This window comes from Hydra vulgaris, chromosome 07 (genome assembly GCF_038396675.1).
Source record: "Hydra vulgaris chromosome 07, alternate assembly HydraT2T_AEP".
In the NCBI taxonomy this organism is placed as follows: Eukaryota; Metazoa; Cnidaria; class Hydrozoa; order Anthoathecata; family Hydridae; genus Hydra; species Hydra vulgaris.
In genome coordinates this window covers 7,024,087-7,047,994 of record NC_088926.1, presented here as the reverse complement: position 1 = coordinate 7,047,994, position 23,908 = coordinate 7,024,087, and the positions used below count along the sequence as shown (strand labels likewise).

General features: G+C 27.5%; 1 protein-coding gene across 1 annotated transcript; it reads right to left on the bottom strand.

The window, feature by feature from the left end:
- Window positions 1-452: 452 nt before the first annotated feature.
- LOC100207715 (aquaporin-9) lies at window positions 453-11,673 on the bottom strand. Its single transcript, XM_065800922.1, has 7 exons — window positions 11,451-11,673; window positions 11,285-11,375; window positions 1,888-2,014; window positions 1,521-1,658; window positions 1,329-1,435; window positions 948-1,165; window positions 453-859 (listed from the first exon to the last, which is right to left on the bottom strand). The coding sequence occupies exons 1-7, from the start codon at window positions 11,501-11,503 to the stop codon at window positions 694-696; spliced, it is 900 nt and encodes a 299-aa protein (XP_065656994.1). The 5' UTR covers window positions 11,504-11,673; the 3' UTR covers window positions 453-693.
- Window positions 11,674-23,908: the final 12,235 nt, after the last annotated feature.

Here is a 23,908-nt window from a genome sequence, read left to right as displayed (position 1 = left end):
AGCAAAACAAATATTCCAACTAGTTTATATTTTCCGGCTAAAATAAGTTAAGAACTTTTTAATTAGAAGCTTATATAAAACGTTTAACTGAATGTTTTAGGAAGAAGGAAGAGGTGCTAGTTTACATTTCTAAAACCCTACTTTCTATACTTTATCAAACTTGTATGATATTTGTATATATCTTTATAATATTCATTTGTGTATTAGCTACCATTACCATTGATACATATAATATTTTAAATAAATATGTAATGATTTTTTATATCGGACTAAAGAGCTAAAAAAAATCTAAAATTTATATAGTGCCATTTTTTTAAATCAAATATCGGCCTTTATTTATATAGTGCCATTTTTTTAAATCAAATATCGACCTAAAAAATGAAAGATATACGACTGTGAGTATTGTAGGTTGTTTAAAATTTTTCGAAGAAATAAACGAAAAAAAAAACACGTTTAATTAAAAAATGAATATAATATATTACAAGTGCCTTTACAAACTGCATACACTGTAGCATCAAATTTGCTAAACATGATTTTAACGTGATTATAATAAAAAAAGATTATAAACAAAATTTACAGCTTTTTTCAAACTTAGTTGAAAAGATATAAGATAAAAATTACAAAATACTAACAACTAAAAAAAAGAACAGGGAATCTTTCAAGAAAATATATTTTTTGTCGACGCATAAATCTTTAAACTGGTTGTTCAGTTAGTCTATTCTTTTGTTCTTTTAAAATAACTTGACCATCCTTTTTACTGTTGTGATGCATTTCAATTGTTACAATATACAATAGAGCGCCTGCAACACCTCCAACTAGTTGAGCCAAGATAGGTGCCCAAAAATAATAATTTTGGTAGCTAAACATGAGAAAAGGATTTAGTTTTTAAATCTTTTTTCTTTTGTGAAAATACTTAACAAACTAACAAAAAAACTTCTTAGAATTACCTTAGTGGTGCTGATTTCCACCCTGCAATTGATGTAAAAAGTCTTGGAATAAGGTTACGAGCTGGGTTAATACCGTATCCGCAATTAAGACCAAACGAAATACCAATACCAAGTACGACTATTCCAACACACAATGGCAACACTCGAGGGCTTGGTGCATTGTTACGTTTATCTGTCAAAGCAAATATAATACCAACAAGAAGTCCACTACTAACAAACTAAAATATAAAGGTGTGTACTTCAACTTTATTAAAAATTAACTTTGGGATGCATCTACTAATTATCTAATAATAAAGCTTTAAAAACGTTTTAAAAACAATAAATTCGGTAAATTTAAAATTTTAACATATAAGATTCAAAAGTCAATAAATTGATAGATACCTGATCGACAAACGTAGTTACGGTTGAGACACCAGAAGTAGGACGAGTTGTCCATATCCATGCAGTATCGACTTTTCTAACCCCTCCGTCGTATTCATTTAGCATATCTATCATTGAGAAATTGATCTCAACAAAATTTGTATAAATAACGCCTTAATCAACTAAGATTGTACATTTTTCATATATTTTTACCGTAGTAAACTCCGTAAATAACTGCCGAGGCAATAAAAGCTCCGAGACTTTGAGCAATCCAATACACAGGCAACTTTTTCCAAGGTAATCGCTTAGTAACGGCCATTGCTAGTGTAACAGCAGGATTCAAATGACCCCCTATATATAATAAAAATACAGTTTTAATTTAAAAAATAAAATTATATAAAAAAATTACTAAAATCTATAAAACAAATAGTTATTAACTAAACCTTTTGAACAGAAGGCTAAATTAAATTCATTTGAAAAAGAGGGAAATTTTAGTCACGTTTCACGTTTATTTTAGTAAACTTTGTTGGTAAAATATTAAACAAAATAAAGCACAAAAATTATTTCGCCAAATGTTTACCTGAAACACCAGCAGACCAATAGACCCCAAACATTACACCAATTGCCCAGCCGAAGTTGATCGATAATATTCCTCCAAATTTTCCTTTTCCAAGGACAACTTGAGCAATACTCCCCACTCCAAACATCTGAAACAATTTAAAAAACAATAACAATAACAAATAAATATAAAAAATTATACGAATGCAAATGAAACGAGTTGTATTTGCAATTTTTTTGGAGTGAATTCCGCATTCAAACGAACGAATTTCATGTACAATTTTTTTCGGCGTATAACGCATACAAACGAACGAATTTCATTAACAAATTCTTTTTGAAACATATTCGCATGAATTAATTTTCTTTATTTTTTGTGATGAGACAATCTCCGTTTTAAAATCATTAATTAATCTTTTAGAGAGTGTTAGTTTTTTAGTGTTTTAAAAACACACATTAGATGGCCATCTGAAGCACGCAACCAATGATCAAGGAAAAGACATGATTGGATGATAACATTACGCTAAATTTTATACCAGCTCATTTATCACACGCTCTGCAACGAATTAATGTGAGTGTGTATTTTTATGCTAAAATTGTTTGAGAGTTTTATTCATGCCCATCGTTGAGAATATATTAAAAGAATATTCTGTTATGCTTTTCCCTCCTTCACATTTGTAAGTGGTGCATAAAAGTGCATATATTAGCACAAAAGTGCATATATTAGCAAAACAGTTTAGTTCTAATTAACAATAACTAGGGTGGTAAATCAAATCTACAAATTTAATTGTAATAGTTGCTGAGTCTGATACAAAAAATGATGAAAAGTTAATCTAAATCTCATTTTCTAATCTAAATACAATTTTCATTACTGCAAATCTAAGTGCAATAAAAATACATACTAAAAACAAAAATTTCTACCTTGAGGTAGGATATGTGATAACCCTTTAGTAAGGTATAGTTTTATATCTTCTGAGGTAGAAAATTGTTTTAGAAATAATGATTTGTCATACAATTTTCTACTATAAAGGTAGTGTAGATTAGGGTAATATGAGCACCTTGGTAATATAAGCATACTTAAAGATTTCTTACATGTAAATAGTGAAGTTAAAGTTGCTTTGTACTTTTTGAATCCACTTTATGTGGTGATAACAGGAATCAGTACAATTAACGTAAATTTATATGCAGTAATTAGCGTCTATCATCTAATTAAAACACTGTTGAATTTTTTGCGTTGTTAAAATAATCTGTGTCGCGAAATTATGGTGCCTAAATAATGAAATTTATTTTTTTATAAAGAAAAATATGTTAGCTCAAAATCCAATCCATTTTTGTTTGAAAAACAATGCATAGAAATAATTAGTTTTAACTTTATTTAAAGAAGCAATTTTTGTGTAATATGAGCATGCTCAAATTACCCAGTGCTTTTCATTGAAATTACCTAGTTTAAAGTCCTAAAATAGCATTGGTTTTAATTGCTTTTTGAATAAAAACAAAACATAGTAAAAAAAATTTTATAATTTAACAATATTAAATATTTTTCTGTAAATAAAAATCAAAAAATTTGAATTTTTATCGTATTTTTTTACTTAATTAATGTTGTTTTTTTGAGCTAATTTAAAGTGTTCATATTACCAAGTGGTCTGGGTAATATGAGCATTTTTGCTACTTTTTTAAAACCTCTGTATTTTTTCAAAAAAAGTTTGGGTGCCCAAATTATCTTAGTAGATCATGAGTAGGGATCCCTAAAAATTGTTTATTCGCAAAATATTTGGATTCAGCATAATTATTTTTAAAAATATTCCAATTTTCGCTTGAGGTGCTCATATTACCCTAATCTACCCTATAATTTTCTACTCTAGAAGGCAAAAAATTATATCTTACTAAGAGTATATCACATATCTTAACTTAAGGAAAAATGTTCTACCTTTTTTATTAGTGCGTAGGCGAAGACTAGTAAGAACAAGGTTATATTGGTTGGCATTATCGTGAAAGTATAAATTATAATACCTTAACTACAAACCATAATAATTTTCAAGGTAAGAATATATTTTGTAATATTTTGTAACTTTGTTGGTAAAAGATTAAACGAAATATTCAAATATTTTTATAGTTATATGTATATGTGCCGCAAAAAATTATCATTTAAAAAAATTAAACTGAATAAAAAACAAATAAAAGGTTATTATTTTTTTTTTTACTGTATATATTTCGCCGTTTAAAAAAATGCTACAATACCAAAATGTATAAATAAATAATTACATGGTCGGGGCAAAAAGAAGACAAAAATAGTCTTATCACTAAGCCCCGTAGTTTACATCGTATTTTTACATTATAAAGCAGTAGTCTTATAAGTTCAATATTTTATTATACCGTCAAAAATTAATTGAAATATATTATTATTTAATTAACAAAAGCCAAAAAACCAAAAAAAAAATATGGCAATTTAATAAAAGACAATAAAAACCTCAAGGTATACAAAAAACAAAACAAAACAAAATTATATATAAGAGCTGATTTGAAATAAATTTATAAAAAGAACTCTTCGTTGAAATAATTTTATTGATTGTTAATCAATAATTATTAATAAGGTTAAGAGTTATTTTTTACACTGTTTAAGTTAATAATAACAAGAACAGAAAAAAACCAGGTGGCTTGTTCGCATAAGGAAATTAAAAAGATAAATAAAAAAAATAAAAACCAGAAAATAATAAAAAAGAAGATAAAAATAAAGTTAAAAAAAAAAAATTTTCAGATATAACTTAATTCATTTTTAGAAATTACTTAATTCATTTTTAGAAATAACTTAATTCATTTAGAAATAACTTAATTCATAGTAAGAAGTTCTTGTTAAAGTTTTATTTTAAATTTGTGAAAAGAAGTAGTAGTTTTAATGTCGTTATTAGATTTAGAATTCCATAATTTGGGTCCTCTATTTGCAGTAGAGAATTTGGTGGCCGTATAATAGGTTTTGGGTTGAATGTAGTTTTCATTTGAAAATCTAGAAGAGTAAACATGATTTGTTTTGTTAAAAAAGGTATTAAATATTAGAGGTGTCATTTTATTATCAATTTTGTAAATAAAAGTAAGTATCTGATAAAGATTTAGTTGATAAACATTGAGTATATTTAGTTTATTAAATAAATCTTTTGAGGGCGTTAAACTGTTTACGCTTGAAATAATTCGTATAGCATGTTTTTGTCTACTGAGTAGTTATTTTATCTTGGTTACGTTGGTGCTGCACCAAGCAATGTTCCCATAGTTAAGGTAGCTGTGAATAAAAGAAAAGTATATGTTTTTTAAACAGTTTTGGTCTAAAAACCTTTTAGCTTTATATAGTAAGCCAATATTTTTTGATATTTTGTTTTCTATTATACTTATGTGTTCACGCCATGAAAGATTTTCGTCTAGAAATACTCCTAAGAACGCGCACGAGTTCTCTCTTTTTATAATAGAATTATCAATACAAAGATAGGGAAGTTTTAATGAAGAATAATTTTTTTAGGGAAGAATAATTTTTTTTTCGTGGAGTCTATGAAAAAGAGTGTATTTGGTTTTAATTATATTTAAGGATAGTTTATTCGACTTGAACCATTCAGTTGAATTTGTGAGTTCCTTATTGAGTGTTTCAAATTAGAAGTCGATGTTACTATTAGAGTAAAACAAGTTTGAGTCATCGGCGAATAAAATTGAAGTTAAAATATTAGAAAACCTATGTAAGTCGTTTATATAAACAAGAATGAGTAATGGTCCAAGTATTGATCCTTGAGGAACACCGCATGTGACTGTCGTATATTTTGATTTTTCTTCGTTATACGATATATATTATTTTCTATTTGTTAAGTAACTTTTAAAACAGTCAATGTTTGAGTTTTTTATGCCATAATGTTTAGTTTAGCTAGAAGAATGTTATGATCAACTGTGTCAAACGCTTTGCTGAGATCTATAAAAACTCCTACTGTATTTTTTTTTCATTAAACGCTTTAAGTATGTCATGAATAAGGTGAATAATGGCATTGTCAGTGGAATGTCTTGACTTAAATCCGAATTGTTTGTTGTAAAGAATGTTGTTACTATTTAGAAAGGAATAAAGTCTATTGCACATAATTCTTTCTAGTATTTTTGAGAAACAAGGAAGAACTAAGATCGACCTATAGTTTACAACGTTTGAAACATCGCCAGATTTGAAAATTGGTACAACTTTTGCAATTTTAAGTTTTTCTGGACAAACGCCTTGTTTTAAAGATAGATTAAAAATGTGCAATAGTGGAATAGTTATATATTTTATTAATTTTATAATGACGCGACTACTGATATCATCATATCCTAAACTTTTTTTTAGGTTTTTTTTAGGTTATTATAGAAAAAATATTTGGAAAATATTTTTTCCATCGCCAAAATTACAAAACCAGTTATTAATTGGGTCGTGCATGAAAAAATAACTAATGCAATTTATTTGAATCATAAAAAAATTCATAAATTCTATTTTTAAATCTAGAATTGCGTGCTCAGTTAAATATTGCGTTTGAAAACGTTGTCAAATATTGGATTTCATTAAAAATATTGTTTCAACTTAGTATATATGTAATATATTGTAATTTATTTAGTAAAAAAGTTTTAAAAATACGAGAGGGATTTTCAAATGATATTAAGGTTGTTCTATAGTTTGTTGTTTTCAAATGATATTAAAGGTTGGTCTGTAGTTTGTTGTTTTCAAATGATATTAGGGTTGGTCTGTAGTGTGTTGTTTTCAAATGATATTAAGGTTGGTCTGTAGTTTGTTGTTTTCAAATGATATTAGGGTTGGTCTGTAGTGTGTTGTTTTCAAATGATATTAAGGTTGGTCTGTAGTTTGTTGTTTTCAAATGATATTAAAGGTTGGTCTGTAGTTTGTTGTTTTCAAATGATATTAAAAGTTGGTCTGTAGTTTGTTGGTAAAGCTGACATAATTTTTTATTTTTTGCTAATCTGTAACTATTTCTGTTCTAACTGATTATTCTATTACTCTTATTTCTGTTTTTTGATTAATCAATTATTTGGAAAATAAGTTTGTAATAATTTCTAAAAAGTCAATTAAAACTATAATTTATTAATTATCAAATATCTGAGATGCTAATCGTTTTAACTGTTAAGATGGGACACACATTTTTTGCTAACTGTTAAGGCGGGTGCTTCAAATTAGCGATTTCAAATTCTTAGTTACTAAATATTTTTACTGTTAAGGTGGTACACCAATTTTTTTTTAACTGTGAAGGCGGGTGCATCATTTAGCGATTTCAAATTCATCGTATTAATCTCTAAATTAAATTTTTAAACGGTTTTCAGCCAGTTTTGACTGTTGCAATTTAGAGTAATAGCCATGGTTACAAATTAATATACAAATTAATAAAACATATAAATTAATAAATAATGTTCACTCTGAAAAGAAATTAAAAATTTATAAAGAAATCATGATTACCAATTTAACACCGTTAAAACCAATGCCAAAATTAGAAAAAAAGAAAAGAATTAAAAAAGAAGAATTAAGAAGGGAGTTTTCTGATTTTTATTTATTTTATTAACTATAAAATAGTAATAATTTATATTTTAATGGTTTTGTCACAGAGTATTGTGGAACAGTATAAAGTTGTTTTCCGCTATCTTCCATACTACTTTCCATACTACTTTTATTGTGGGCATCATAACGTTTTTTTTTTTTTTAATTTTTAAGTGTTTTTTTTACAACTACATTATAAATACATTGTTTTTACAGCATGATAATATAACCAAAATGTATATATATATATATATATATATATATATATATATATATATATATATATATATATATATATATATATATATATATATATATATATAACCGGAAAAAATCCCCCGGAAATAATTCCCCGAGGAAAACAACCCCCGAGAAAAAAATCCCCCTGGAAAAGATCCCCCCAAAAGAAAATTTTATACAATTGGTACAAGCCTGTTGCTACAAGGAAGTGCTGCTACATCAACTATTTTAAAGCCTGCTGCTACAAGGAAGTGCCGCTACATCTGCTGAGGGTTTGGCTAGGGCAGGCAGTCTTTTTATTAAGGTGGAAGCCCCCCCCCTAAAAACATAAGAATTGTAAAAAATTAGTATGACCTATTTTAGACATAAAAAATACCATAGCTTTCATTTCTGTTGCTTATTTTTCTTGATAATCATTTAAAACTGCAAAAATTTTAGTTCTTTCAAGGATTATTTCAGGTTTTGATTTATTGAAAGCTTTATTTTTCTGTCGTAAATTTTTATTTTCTTTATGCTGTTTTTAAAAGCGTTATTTAGGTTAGGATGCTTCATTCTGTTGTACTTCTTAGTACAACAGAATGAAGCATTCTGTTGTGCTAAGAAGCTTCTATGAAAATAGATACCCTAGCATCCCTTTATCATGTTGCCTCAAACAAAAAGAATAATCTGCATTTTCCACAATGCCTAAGTTGTTGGAGCTAAGAGTTAGTGCAAATATAGTTCAGATAAAGCCAATGGCACAAAAACTTTTAAACCTGGACCAAGTTTACCGATAGATATTGTTTATAAAATCAATCCAATCTTTGAGGAATTCAGTGCTGACAAACGGTTTTGTTTGACAAAAATTGCTTACATTGTAAGACAGAAAATGCAAAGGAGGGTTTAATACCACAATCTGGGAGGGCTTACCTAAAACAAAGTTTATATCATTCAATCAATCAAAATTTGGAGTGTATGATGTAGTGGTTAATTTTATTATTGGTAGAAAAGTCTCAATTTTATGAACCTCTGTTTTAAAAGCCTCAAGTCTATGAATCTGACGATGATTCCAGAAGCATATACCTTTAAAGGTTTTAAAAACTTGAACTATAAATGCCAAATACGTGCCAAATACAGTAATGCTAATAAAAACAAGTTGCGACAAAAAATTATTTGTGGCAATAAAAAACACAAAAACAACGATAAAGAAGAAGCAAAAGAAATGAAGTTGTATAAAGCAGAAGATTTTTTTAATTTTTTTTAGATATACTATGTTTTCGATCCAAACTTAACCTGTTTAAGAGTTGTATTCGCTAATTTTATTTTTTATTTCGCATTTTCTCACAGAAGTCTTTTTTTGCACGCCAGCCATTCTCTCTCAATAACCGTTTTACTAATTTTGATGAAATTTTCATTAAAATTAGTAAAACGGTTATTGAGATAGATAGGTTTTTTTTAATATTTTGAATAAAAAATATTTTCATATCTGAGTACTGTGTGCCATCTTTAAAAGTGCACACAGTACTCAGATTTTTAGAGACAGGAAAATGCCTCTATTAAAACACCCTTTGACCTTTTGTGAAGCATTTGGTAAAAAGTTATGAACAGATCTAGCACGTTTATTTGGTTTTTATGGCCAGCGTAAACAGTTTTCATGTGTTTTTTGTGGTTACTATGGCATCCAAGAACCATTTTGTATTTTTTTCAAGGATTTTGTTTATTCATATTATATTAATGTTTTATATTCTTGATTTAGTTTAAAATGTTTAATACTTCTATATAGGAGGGGGGGGGGGGGGGGATTTCCCTTAAAAAAAAAATTCTAGTTTTGTTTTTTAATTTTTTTCTTATTTTGATACTTGTTAAAATTTTTTATAATTGTTAAAGGTTTTTTTCTTATATGAAAAAGTATATTTTTGTGATGATTTTTTCCTCTGGGGATTTTTTCCTAGAACCATATATATATATATATATATATATATATATATATATATATATATATATATATATATATATATATATATATATATATATATATATATATATATATATATATATATATATATATATATATATATATATGGTTCTAGGAAAAAATCCCCAGAGGAAAAAATCATCACAAAAATATACTTTTCATATAAGAAAAAAACCTTTAACAATTATAAATATTTTTAACAAGTATCAAAATGATAAAAAAAATGAAAAAACAAAACTAGAATTTTTTTTTTTTTTTTTTTTACAACTTCAATAAATTTACACATCGTTACGTTACAACTACATGACATAATATAATGCAACGTAAAAAATAAAAAATATATGTATAACATAATATTACCACATATAACATATAATAAAAAGTGGTTTAACAAGTATAACTAAGTATAACGTAAACTAATAGTATTTCTTATCATAAAAACTTTCAGTATTTTAAAAAAAAAAAAAAAAAAAAGATAAGACAAAAATTTGTTGTTACTTCAGATATATACAATATATCTATATATATATCTATATATATCTATATATATATATATATATATATATATATATATATATATATATATATATATATATATATATATATATATATATATATATATATATATATATATATATATATATACACATATATATATATATATATATATCTATATATATATATATATATATATATATATATATATATATATATATATATATATATATATATATATATATATATATATATATATATAAATATATATATATCTATATATACAAGTTTCATTTGATTATGTTGTGAGAAATATTATAAAACAGTTTGTAATTTTGTAGTTTTTATTATAGTTTATTTTTATAAATTACATTTTTCGTATAAGATTATTGTTGTACTTTTATTATAGGCGCAAATTTTAGTTTATGCTTATAATTAAAAAAATCATCTTATACGCAAAATGAAATTTAAAAAATAATATAGACAACTATGAATTTCATAACTGCCTGTACTAAAAACAAAGTTTTTGAGTTTTTGAATACTTATTTCATATGGTTTTTGAATACTTATTTCATATTTAAAAATTAGGCTATTAAATTGTCTATATTAAGATATATATGTCGCAATTTCATAGTTACATAGATTAAGACAGTATTAGACTATTTTTCTAAAATAATAAACAAACAGGTTTTATGAATTGTGGGCTTTCCTGCTCACAAATCATTAAATCTAAAAGTCGCCCTCTTCCTACTTTACTAGTCTGGATCCACCAAATCAAAAAATCTTCCCTCCCCTTCCTTTGATTTCTAGATGGTCTGGATCAAGCGAATCAAAAAAACTAGAAAATCGTCTTTTCCCCTACCTCTCCCCTCCATCCCCTTAATAATGTTTGGAAAAATAATGGATGTTTTCAAAATAAAATAAAAAATGAACATTTTGTTTTCAAAATAAAATAAATAATGAACATTTTGTTTTCAAAGTAAAATAAATAATGTGCATTTTGTTTTTAAAACCAAATAAAATAATGTACATTTTGCTTTCAAAATAAAATAAATAATGTACATTTTGCTTTCAAAATAAAATAAACAAATGTACATTTTGCTTTCAAAATAAAATGCAAATTTTTCTTAATACGAGGCTTTAAATTATTCGATAAAAATCAAAAATAACAAACTGAAAAAAAAACAAATAACTTACTAAGAGAATGAATGTTCCCATTGTTTCTGCAAGAAATTCACGTATATATGGTGACGAAATTTTTTTTGTACAAAAACAGCTTATTTTCCACCTTTATTTAAAATATGTTTTAGTAAGTGTTTTTTTTTTTTTTTTTTTTAATTAAAAAAAAAATTAACTATCTTACCTAGTTTGAAAACGTCGCGTTATTTTAGAGTTCGTCTGAAGCAAGGGATCCATTGCAACAAGATGATCTGCTGACTGAAAAACAAAAGTAATTCTGATCTAACATGAATTATTGTGCAATATTATTAACAAATGAATAATTTAAAGAAATTTTGATTTTATGAATAGCTGCTTTGAATTCCTATGATCGAAATACATTAATATTGAAATATTTCAACGGAGACGAATAAGTTATTAAGTAAGAACTATTTATAAACTTTTGACTAATATGAAAAAACTTCCCTAAAATGCTCCCACGAGATTTAGAGATAATAATAATAGTAATAATAATAATAGTTATTAATAATATTATTTTGTTGTTACTGTTATTATTATTGTTGTTGTTACTATAATTATCATCATTATTATCAAATATATTCGTTTTTGGTTATGAAAATCATAGATTTTTTCTAAATTATTATTTATTAAACATAAAAGTACTCAAAGTAGCAACATATATCTAAAAAAAAAAATCAATACTTTTCCGTAAATGTTTTATGGGAAAAAAACTGAAGGTGAATCGGATAAAAATAACTGTCAACTGAAAATCAATTTAATTTTGAATAAGAAATTAATTGACACATTTTCTGAAATTAACCTTTTTAATCGTATTTAGAATATTATTTAGTTTTGTGTATATTCAAGCTTTGTGTTAATCATTTAAAATTGAAAAAAAATCAGTGTAGCCATTTTGATAAATATCTTTATAAAAAGATATTTATCAAAATATTTACTCCTGTATTTTTTTACTTACCAGTAAAAATCTAATATTAAACTTTCATGCTAAAAATTTAAAATAAAATTTCATGTTAAATTTTGACAGTAGCAACTTCATGTTTTTTTTGCCATTGTGAGACTTTTTACTCCCATAAAAATTTTGCAACGACATTGCATTTTGTAAATACTTCTTAAACGTTTTAATCAGGGCCGTGCTGAAGAGATCTTGAAGGGATGGGGAAGGAAGGGGGGAAGACACTTTTCGCGTGTCACGCCTTAAAAAAATTTTTTTAGGATCTATAAATAGATAAAAAAAAAAAATAGGTCCTTGATGGCTGCCATTTTGCGACTGCCAACTATAAATACAATTTTTCCGACTCCTGTGTCTAAGTTTACCGACAAACAAAATCATAAGGGGGTAGGACCCCTTACGGAATTCCATTGGTTCTAATTAATAATTTTTTTTGATACGCTATAAGAATGTTGCTTGTTCAATAAAAATATGATTAAAGCTTTCGTTTTAATGACGTGAGGTGACGTTTTAATAATGTATCATATATTACTAAAAATTTAACAATGGATAACGATGTTTATAATTCAATTATAAAAACCAGGGTTAATTGGAACACGGAGTTAGTTTATTATGTATAAAAATTATAAATATTCAAGTTTAATATTTGTGTACACTTTAGATTTTTCATTTTTTTTTTTTTCATTTAATTATTAAATAAATATATCATATTTTTATTTATTATTTACAAGACGGTATATTTAAAGAAACATAAAACATAACGGTAACCGTAACCCTGACCCAACTCCTAACCTTAGCCAATACATATGCAATTCCGTGCACGTTCTCCCAAGAAGTCAGTCGATGAATGTACTTTTCACTTTGTATATTAGTTGCTTACGGAACACTTTTTATGCAAAAAAATTATTGCAGACGTGCGAATAGACATAATACGATATAATCTTTTCGCTAAAGTCACCACGATTAATTTAACTTTTTGAAACTCTTTTCTTTTTTCCCGAAACTAATTTAACTTAACGATATTTTTTTTTCCCGAAATTTAATTAGCTTTTCGGAACTCTTTTTTTTTCCAAAAGTAATTAAACTTTTCAAAATTCTTTTTTTTTTTCGAAATTAATTTCACTTTTCGAAATTTAATTTCGAAAGTTTATATTAAATTCGAGGAGGCTGAATAAGTGCGAATTTCATAACTGCGAATCTGCATAAGTGCGAAGCAGTTGCAAAGACTGGCATAAGTGCGAACTGGAACAAGCGCGAACTGGCATAAGTGCGCCGAAATAATTTGCAAACATTGGCATAAGTGCGAACAGGCACATGTGCGAATCAATTGCAAAAACTGGCATAAGTGCGAACTGGCACAAGCGCAAACTGGCATAAGTGCGCCGAAAGAATTTGCAAACACTGGCATAAGTGCAAATTGGCATAAGTGCGAACTGGCAAAGGTGCGAATTGGCAAAAGTGCGAACTTGCCAATTCACCACTTATGCCAATGTTTGCAAATTCTTTCGGTGCACTTATGCTAATTCGCGCTTGTGCCAGTTCGCACTTATGCCAGTTTTTGTAATTGGTTCGCACTTATGCCAGTTCGCACTTATGCCAATGTTTGCAAATTCTTTCGGCGCACTTATGCCAGTTTGTGCTTGTGCCAGTTCGCACTTATGCCAGTTTTTGCAATTGTTTCGCACTTATGCCAGTTCGCACTTATGCCAATGTTTGCAAATTCTTTTGGCGCACTTATGCCAGTTCGCGCTTGTGCTAGTTCGCACTTATGCCAGTTTTTGCAAGTGATTCGCACTTATGCCAGTTCGCGCTTGTGCCAGTTCGCACTTATGCCAGTTCGCACTTATGCCAGTCGCACTTATGCAGATTCGCAGTTATGAAATTCGCACTTATTCAGTCGCCCCTTAAATTCAAAATCTTGAAATGTGAACCTTTTTATTATTTAGCATATGTTATGAATCATTTAACTATTTCATTACCACACGTCATTGAAAGCAGCTTGTTCTTTACGAATTTTGACCACAAGCCGTTGTTTGCAGCTTTTTAAAACTAATTGAATTATTAGAAACGATGGTTTTTAACTCCAGAAACAATGTAGTAAAAGAAAGAGAAAATAATTACAAAGAAATATCCAGAAAAGAAAACATTTACATAATTATTATATTTACGTAACTACAAAAATTACGAAAAAAAAAGTCTATGCTGTAAAAGACAAGTTTATTATGAAGAAACGCGAGACAAAGAATCCTTTAAATATGAAAACATTTTTTTGCAACTCTTTAATCAAAGTGAAAAATACATAACGTTAATTAATAATTGTTAAAGTGTTTATATTGTGTTAATGTTAATCAATGTTTATATTGTGTTAATGTTGATCAATGTTGTGTGCTGGAGTAAGTAGTATTTAGGCATTAACCAACTGTATAGTGAAAATTGTTTTTTACTAGAAGCAACACCGTTCTATGATCTGGTGCAAAGTGTATATGTATTCTTTTCTGCATCAACTTGTCGCTAGGAAGTTTTAACTTGACACGTTTAGAATCTCACTGTTAAACCACTGAGTGAAACAAGATGAAAAAGCCAAATTTATGCTTTAAAACCTCTCCGTTATAAACTTAGTGATAATTACGATTCTATGGTAGAGATTGCGGACAACACAAATTTAATAAGAGCATCTGGTAATTCAACACAGGTAGATGCACGATTTATTGCAAATGCTATTTCTAGTTTTAAGTTTGTTGTTTTTCTGGTTGTGTGGTGTGAAAAAGAATTAGATATGCATGGCGCCATAAATTATCTTAAAAAAAAAAGACTTTTTTTTTATAACTTGCAGATTTTACAAGCACTTTTCGAACCCGAATTAAAACGCATTAGAAAGAAAAATAAATAATTTACAAATGAAGGAGATGGCAAGCCTACTCAAGATCCAATAGAAAAATTCAAATTTAACTTTTACTTTGCTATTCTTGACAAAGCGATACAATCGGTGAAAGAAAGATTCTCTATAATGCGAAGAATAAGTTTTGGTTTGGTTTTCTCTATGATGTTCACAGGAACATTGTTTAAATTTTAAAAAAACTTTCCTTTATAAGGGCTCCAAAGATACTGAGGCAGTCGATCTATGTAGTGAACTGAAATCTATTTTAAGACGAGTTGAAAGTTGTACGTTGCCACAGGATTTACTAAATTTTATATTAAAAAATAATCTAACAGGTTGTTTCCCCCACACGTTTATAGCTCTAAAAATACTCTTGACACTTCCAGTTTTTGTTGCGGTGAGCGAAGCTTTTCTAAAATCAAACTGATAAAAGCATTTTTGAGAACGTCTATGCAGTAAAAAAGACTTTTCGGATTAATAAATCTGTCAATTGAACATGGTATTGCTAGAAACTTATTGATACAAGGTAGGCCAGAAGTTGCTATATAATATATAACAAGCTAAAATATTAAAGAGGTTCAAACATTGCAGGATTTTTTAATAATAACATTTTGGTCAAAGGAGCAGCGCGCATCGGTCAAAGATACAACGTACCTTTGACCAATTGACTTCTTTTTTTAAAACGTGGGAAAAAGATACTTCTTGCTCGAGTGAAAAAAATGTCATAAGTATAATTTTTGATCAAAATTTGAGAGAATATTATATAGTTTGAATAGTTTATATTTACTCAATAGACTACGCAAAAAACGCCTTAAAGAAAAAAGTGGTCAAAGGTACATCAGGTTCCCCTATATGATTATGCGTGTACATATTCTTCTAAATGTAAATGCATTTCTTTAATATATAATCTATAATAAAATCTTTAGCATTCCTTCGTAAATGCTAGTTTGGGACGGAGGGTGTGTGACAGGTTCGCCTAGGATGCCAAATACTTTGAAACCGGCCTAGCAAGTGTGGGTAAATTGGGACAAGCGAGTAATTTACAACATATTACAAAAACTTGATTAAATCGAATTCAAGCCTTTATAATATAATATAAGCAATAATGTATGTCTACTAGTATGTTTACTAGTAAGTGGTGCGCAAGGAATGAAAAAACCTACCAAGTTAAAATCTTAAATAATGCATTGAGTTTTAAGACTCATGTAGAAATCATAGGTCTTAACTAACTCCGTTTATTTCATATATTAGAAATTTTTATAGGCAAGGCAATAATAAGCGCTGAACTCAGGAATCTCATTATGGTAAGGGTGACTCTGGCTGAAATTCTTCCTAAACTTCCATGCCACAACAAAAGCTGTATAACGTCACGTGAAGCAGGTAACTGAGACAACAAAAGATGTTTGTGGGCAAAAATCTGCCCATAAACGGCTTTTGCTGCTTCGGTCGGCTTTAATTTCTCGTGACGAATGTCACGAGAAATTAAAGCCGACCGAAATAAAAAAATTTAAGCTCAACATTTGATATCACTTTGTAACTGTTAATGAAATTCAAATAGAAAGATATGCTAATATCTATAAAACTTGATTGCATTAACTGAGTTATAAGGTGAATATTGAACACCCTATTCACTCATCTACAAACACTTTGGAATTAAAACAAAGTGAAATTAAAACAAAGTGGAATTAAAGCAAAATAAAACTAATTAATCTAAAATGTGATCTAAATGCGTTATCTTAAAAAAAAAAATTAAAATTAAAAATAGAAAAAAAGAAATTGAAAACAGAAAAGCAGATATTGAAAATAGAAATAAAGAAATTGAAAATATTAAAATTAAACTTAGAAAAATAGAAATTGAAAATTTTTATTTTATCTTTTTTAATTTCAATAATTTGCTTAATGATAAGACATTTTGTTTTCTAGTTGCTCCATAGAAATTGTAAAAAATATAAATTGTAACTTTAATTATAACATTTTGAAATGTGCACTAGGGGTGGGAGTTAAGGTTAGTTTTATTCTAACTAAAATTACCTGACTAACTTTTTAGTTAACTAAAAGTACCCGACTAACTTTTTAGTTAACTAAAGTTACCCGACTAACTTTTTAGTTAACTAAGATTAGTCGACTAACTTTTTAGTTAACTAAAATTAGTCGACTAACATTTTATTTAACTAAAATTAGTCGAATAACTTTTTATTTAATTAAAATTAGTCGACTAACATTTTAGTTAACTAAAATTACCCGACTTTTTAGTTCAAATAAAATTCTAGTCAAATAAAATTGTTATTAAAATAAATCGTTTTAAACTAAATTTGAATATTTGTATTTTTCCCCAGCTCGGAGATAAATGCCCATGAGGTTGTTGCAACTGTTTAAAAACATCCAATAGGTGCGGAATGTAAAAAAGACGCCATTTAGACAATTAAACTAAATTTGGTACGTTTATTTACAGTCTAATTTATCTATTTTTTTATGTGCCGCGTTCTATAAGAAGTGTGCAATAATAATAGCACATCATGAGTTCTCTCCCCTGGCTTATTGCAGGGGTGGAGTAAATTACCAATTTTCACCAAAAATATCATCGATTTCAATTAATTGCTTTCCACCCAATCTACGCTTTTTCCCCCCAAACACTGACCCCTCCTAACAATTTATAACCACCCTAAAATCCAAAAATACACGCATAAAAAAAAAGGAATAATAGCCGAAAAAGTAAAGCAAAATATAACATGGCAAAATACTCTAAAATAATACAGAAACAATGCAGAAGAAACATTTTGGCTACTTTTTACTGGTTTTTACTTACAACTTTTTCTGTTCATTTAAAAATAATAAATGAGTAATCAATAAGTCCTATCCCTCTATTAACTCTCCCTCAATCTATTGAAATCTACACGTAACCACCGCAGCAATTACAGTACACTATCTATGAATATTTATTGTTGTGTCTTCTCCCTCGACTATTATAACCACAACACACTGCAATGCGGCAGGCAGGACCGTACCGAACGACGAACACGTGCAACTGAAAAAGCTAATTTTACCAATGAAGGTTTTTTTTTTTTTAGATGCCAAATTTCAATATTGAATTTCAGCACCCACCTCCACCACCTCGTTGGTACGACTCTGTAGACAGGCGAGAGTATTACCATAAACCCAGAATGTAATCGTTTATAGGTTATTATGTGAACGATTTTATTGCTTTCAGAGTTGAGTTGTATGTCGGTTGGCGAGGCTTGCAATATTTACAAAGAATGCTTGGTATTTCCGCAATTTAATCGTTGAATAGTGTTTACAAGATAAAAAGTATTGAATAATACCTGTTGAATAATTAAAATATTTTATTAAGTAGCTGCGGTCGCTTTTTAAACCAGAAAAATGTTTTATTACATTTTAATTACTTGAAAAATTCATTTTTAAGTACTTGTTTGTTTTTTGTTAGAAAAAATATAAGTAATATTATATTAATGAATATATAAATAAACATAAGTTTTATTTATATATTCATAAATCTCAAAAAATTACTATTTATTATTTGGAATAAATATCTATAAATTGGATTTCTGTTTAAAATTTAAACTATTATTTTCAATACCACACCTCTATTAGAAAGTTTAGCAACAATGTCATTTTTTACAATGTCAACATTTTTTACACAAACTACGTCATTTTTAATCTATTAAGAACCAGTAAACAAATAAATAACAAAGGATGCGTTTTACGAACTTTGAAAAAAGTTCTACGACGAACAAAGTTCTTTGGAATGCATAAGTTAATGCGTTAACAATTTTTTTTGGGTCCAAAAAATTCATAAAAACGCAATATCTCTTATACACATGCATAAAACTCTGCAAGGCTGCTGTAAAAGATTAAATGGCAAATTAAGATAATCCAGGTAATTTCTGGTATTTCTGATGAAAGGCTCTTTTATTTGTACCCTAATAAAGCACTTTATTATGTATATATGGCTACCACATACCGAAAAGAATCTGGCAACCCTAGTCATTTGGTGGACAAAAGTAAAAAAAAAATTCAAACATGACATTTAATCATACCATGTATCTTAAAGATGTAGCTTTTATAAAATGTTTATATATTTTTATATTATTTATGGGTTTGCATTTTAAGCTGTTGATTTCAAGGTGGTTTAATATTGAACAATCGCGGCATTTTATATTGCGTATGCGCAACTTTTATTCAAAAAAAATATCGTTATTTCGCTTTTATTTAGTAATTTTTTTTTAACCATATTCTAAAAAAGTAGCTTATAGCTTTGCAATAAAGATGTATAATTGATATCCCATTATTTAAATTTATTTAAATGTGGCCATGGAAAATGTGTTTTTTTACAACATTTAAATCTTTAAATTTTCGTATCTCTGAATACGCGGGAAACTCAGACTTGATTTTATGGCTATACATACTACCAAAACTGGATAATCAAGCGCTTATTTAAATTTTTAGACTTTAAAACCTAATATATTTTAAAACTAGAAGAGTTTATCTTTATATTAAAAAAAAAATTAGACTTGGGTTACTTTTTTAAGTTTAAAAAAAGTGTACATAAAATCCTATTATTTGGCTATAAATAAATATAAAAATGTCTCATTTAACAAAACTAAAAAAATTATGAGAAAATCCTGGAAATCGAAGTGTTCTTTTAACAAACCGTGTAATTAGAATAGAATTGCATTTTTTTAAACGAATCGACAAGGACGACCCAAAGATGCACCTACAGAAGATATGTTACTGATGCTATTCAATAATAAGAAACATAGAAAAAGGTTCAAATACTAATCCAAAATTAAGAACCTGGATTAGCGATTACAATAAATGTGAATTTGTTTGCTTCAAAGCAAATAAAGGAAGGAAACCAAAGAAAACTGTAAAGGTTATGCCCTTAAGTATTGCCTATGAAAAAATTTGGACTCGAAAAGCAATAGATAACATACAAGCTAAACTTTCATCTTACCAACTTTAAATCTGAAACTACAAGTCATTAACCAAAACTTTAATCCACATGTACATCTTCGTGTCTGTTATATTTGTAATGGTATTATGTATAAACCAGTTATTTTAAAAAACTGTCTGCATTCGTTTTGTGCACCATGTATATTACCACTTATCAATAATAAACTATTATCTAAAACAAATTGCCCTAAATGCAATTTACAATTTCAATTGATGGATTAACCACCTCTAGCAATACTATTGAAATGATAAATAATATTCCAGAAAAATGTAAGCAATGTTGTGGTAGATTATTTAAAGTTTCACAACTGTCAGAACACATGAATCATTAAAATATTTATCAGACTCCAATACAAATTTCCTCAACCTTGTCAACATCATCACCACAAATAAGTCTTTCAAATATATTTGCATTAAATTCAAAAAGTGTTATCACAAAGGATATTAATGCTGTTGTACTTCATGTTACTAAATAAAAAATGCTGCAAACATTTGGCAGTAAACAACCGAACATTTGACTGTGAAGAGCTTAACAAATATACTGAGAAGCAACGTCAAATAAAACAACTTCAGATAAGTAATCAGGATCATATCTCACCCTGAAAATGAAGAGTATATAAAGTTAGTATTTGAACCACGCATAATTCACTTTAAAAAATAAAAAATAAAACTAAAAATATAAATCATAAATCATACCTTCAGTTCGGATCCTAATAGATATGTTATTTCTAATAATTTATGTTTTGGTATTTTGTATTTATATCTGTATTTTGTATTTATATGAGAATCAATCGCCATGTTTATATTCATAGATCTCAGAACTGAAAATAATGAAAGAAACTGACCATGTAAAGATGTTATTTGGTCCACTAGTAAATAAACTCGAGGAAGTATTTAATTTGTTAGGAGTGCAAAGACAAGCATACCATGGGAAAAGTTTTGTTGGTAACCATGTTAACAAAATATTAAAGGTAAACTAATCATATAGTTCTCAAATATAAAGTAGTATATTCGTTTATTCCAAATCAAAAAAAAGTGTATTTAAACAGGTATGGTCAGTATGCATTTGTTTATATGTATATCTAGTATATATATATGAAAAAAGTGTAAATTGAAAGTGTAATTTAACACATATAACTTATTTTATTTAAAAAACATTATTAGATGAAAAGTATCCTTGAAACTATGCAACGCAATACCAAAGCTTGTAGTTGAACTTGACACAAAGAAACTATTGAACTTTGTCAGAACTTTAAAGTCCTATTTGATAAGTTTGGGATTTGCCACAAGCTTATTAACTCCTGCAAGCAGTTCAACAAAGAAAACATTCAAAATCTTTCTCAAAATGATATGTATTATTATTATTATATACATTATTATTATTATTATATATTCACAGAAAATCAAATTGAAGATTTTATGAAATATCTCCGTGATAATTGGCCAAATGATTCAATTACACCCAAGCTTCATATGCTTGAATATCATGCATCTTTCATTAGGAAATGGGGAGTAAGACTTGGTACTTAAGGAGAACAGGGTGCAGTGAGTTTTCATGCTGAATTCAACAGCATGAAGAGTACCTACTGGCACATGAAAGGAACACGTAAACTCAAAAGTATAATGGATGAGCACTTTATAAATAACCACCCAATTGTAAAAAAATATCAACAAAAAACTTTTGCCTAAGAAGAGAAAAATTGCAGATACTTAAATTAATTTTATGAAACATTGCAAAAGGGTTTTCACATATTTAAAATGGGTTTTCAGAAGATAAAAGGCAGTGTTATAGCGTAAATATTACTTCTGTCAGTATTTTTAAACCTTCAAATAAAAAGAAAACTTATCAATTTTTAAAAGCATTAAATTATAACAAAAAAAAGTAACCCAATTATAATTTTGGTTTTAAATGATTCACACACTACTATATTTTCAAAAAAAACTAAAGCAATGACTAAAAAATTTGCAACTCTAAAATATAGACCATAATGTAAGCACAGGTTAAACTTTCCCAGAAAAACAACAAAGTTCCACATCTTTTCTCCTCCTAAAGTTATTTAAATGATAACTTTGGTAAAACCTACCATACCTAAAATTTTGTTTTGACGTAAATTCTTAGAGATAATTTAGAATTATCCACAAATAATTAAAGTGTATACTAATAATAAATAATTAAAGTGTATAAATTGAAGTGTATACAACTTTAGTAAGAAATCCCTTTTTAACCTTTTTAAAATTTAACCTTTTTAAAACTTTTTAATCGTTTCTGTTTACAAACGTTTGAACAAAATATGACGCATGCGCGTGTTAAAAGTCCAATACTAAAACCACCTTGATTTAAATCAAGCTTTTTTTTTTCAAAAAAATTCAAGATTATTTTTTGTGTTACAAAGAAGCATAAAATAGTTAATGATTTTAAACCTCTCCTTTTATTGCATAGTTAAATTAATTTATACATTATCTTTCAAATGAGTTATTGCAACACTATTTCAAACGTAGGATGTCAAATAAATTGATTTTAAATGATGATATATTTAAAGTACTTTTTTTAATTAAAATTTCACTTATATAGTTAAATACTTTTGCGGTCCATGGTTGTCAATAATTTGAGTCTTAAAATATTTTGTTCAATATGTAGATTAACAATATAAGTTTGATTTATAATCCGCGGATGTCCGCCTGTTTTCTAATAATGATTTTTACACGTTTCATGCAGGGGGGGCTCACATTTTAATTTTTTTTTTTTTGTTCCCAGGATCCGATTATCTTGTTTTTTTGCAAAACATCATTTTTTTGACATCAAAATGAATATATAAATACTCGTAGTTTGCTCTATGTCTAGAAGTTGCAAAGAGTTGATTTTTAATGACGTATTATTTCGTCATTTTAGCGACGTATTTTTTCCTTTCGTTTACGTATGTAACTTATTACGTAGCAATGACCAAATTATTACTGAAACAGCGAGAAAATTGCGTGTTTACGCATTTTTTTTACGTTAAAATAACAAACTTTAAAATTTAAAACGAATAAATTAAAAAAACTAAGAAAAAATTTTTTCGACAAATTCGTTGCATTGTTTATAGCATCGGTCCCAGGTTGAATTATCTTTCTAATAGTGAAAGGCTTCTGTAAATCTGACGCACCGCTCATGAGATGTCTTTTTTTACTAAATTTTACTTACTAAAAATTGCTCAACTAAACTCGCCCTATTCTTTTTTGGATATAATATAAAGATACAGTGGCGTAGCGAGGATTTTTGCGCACAGGGTAAAATAAATAAAAATTTTTTTGACAATAAATTTAAAAAAATGTTTTTATGTAAAATAGTTTTTTTTTTTTGCTTTTCTTGTTTCTTTGGCGCCCATTTAAGCCTTCATGCCCTACCCAGTAAGCACAGATCGTTTTTAAACGTTTAAAAAACAGTAATATTCGTTTTAATAAGTTTTTTAAACGTTTTAAAAACGTCCTGTGTTTACTGGGTAGACAATTGCCCCTTTACCACCTCTCTTTTGATTTGATTGTCACCTTTTTAACTGGAATTATTTCACAAACTTTTTTTGTCAGGTAAATATCCGACAAAAATTCCTTCACGCATTTAAAAATTTTTTTTTTCTCATACTTTTCAAAGAATTGAAAAATTTTATAGTTTGGATCCAAAAAAGTGGCACATAATAAAAACGAATTGTTCTCTAAATCATATGAGTCTTTGTAAGTTTTTAAAGATTCTAATAAATGCAATTTTAATATCATAATTAAAGGAGGGGTTTCACTTTCTTCTTTATTTAGTTGCTTCTCAAGGTACTTCATACTTGGAATAATTAAA

Coding starts and splice junctions, on each gene's coding strand:
- LOC100207715 (XM_065800922.1), bottom strand. CDS start 11,503: ATGGATCCCTTGCTTCAGACGAACTCTAAAATAACGCGACGTTTTCAA. Junction 1,436..1,520: donor TATTTACGGAGTTTACTACG/GTAAAAATATAT, acceptor TCTCAATGATAG/ATATGCTAAATGAATACGAC. Junction 860..947: donor TGGAAATCAGCACCACTAAG/GTAATTCTAAGA, acceptor TCTCATGTTTAG/CTACCAAAATTATTATTTTT.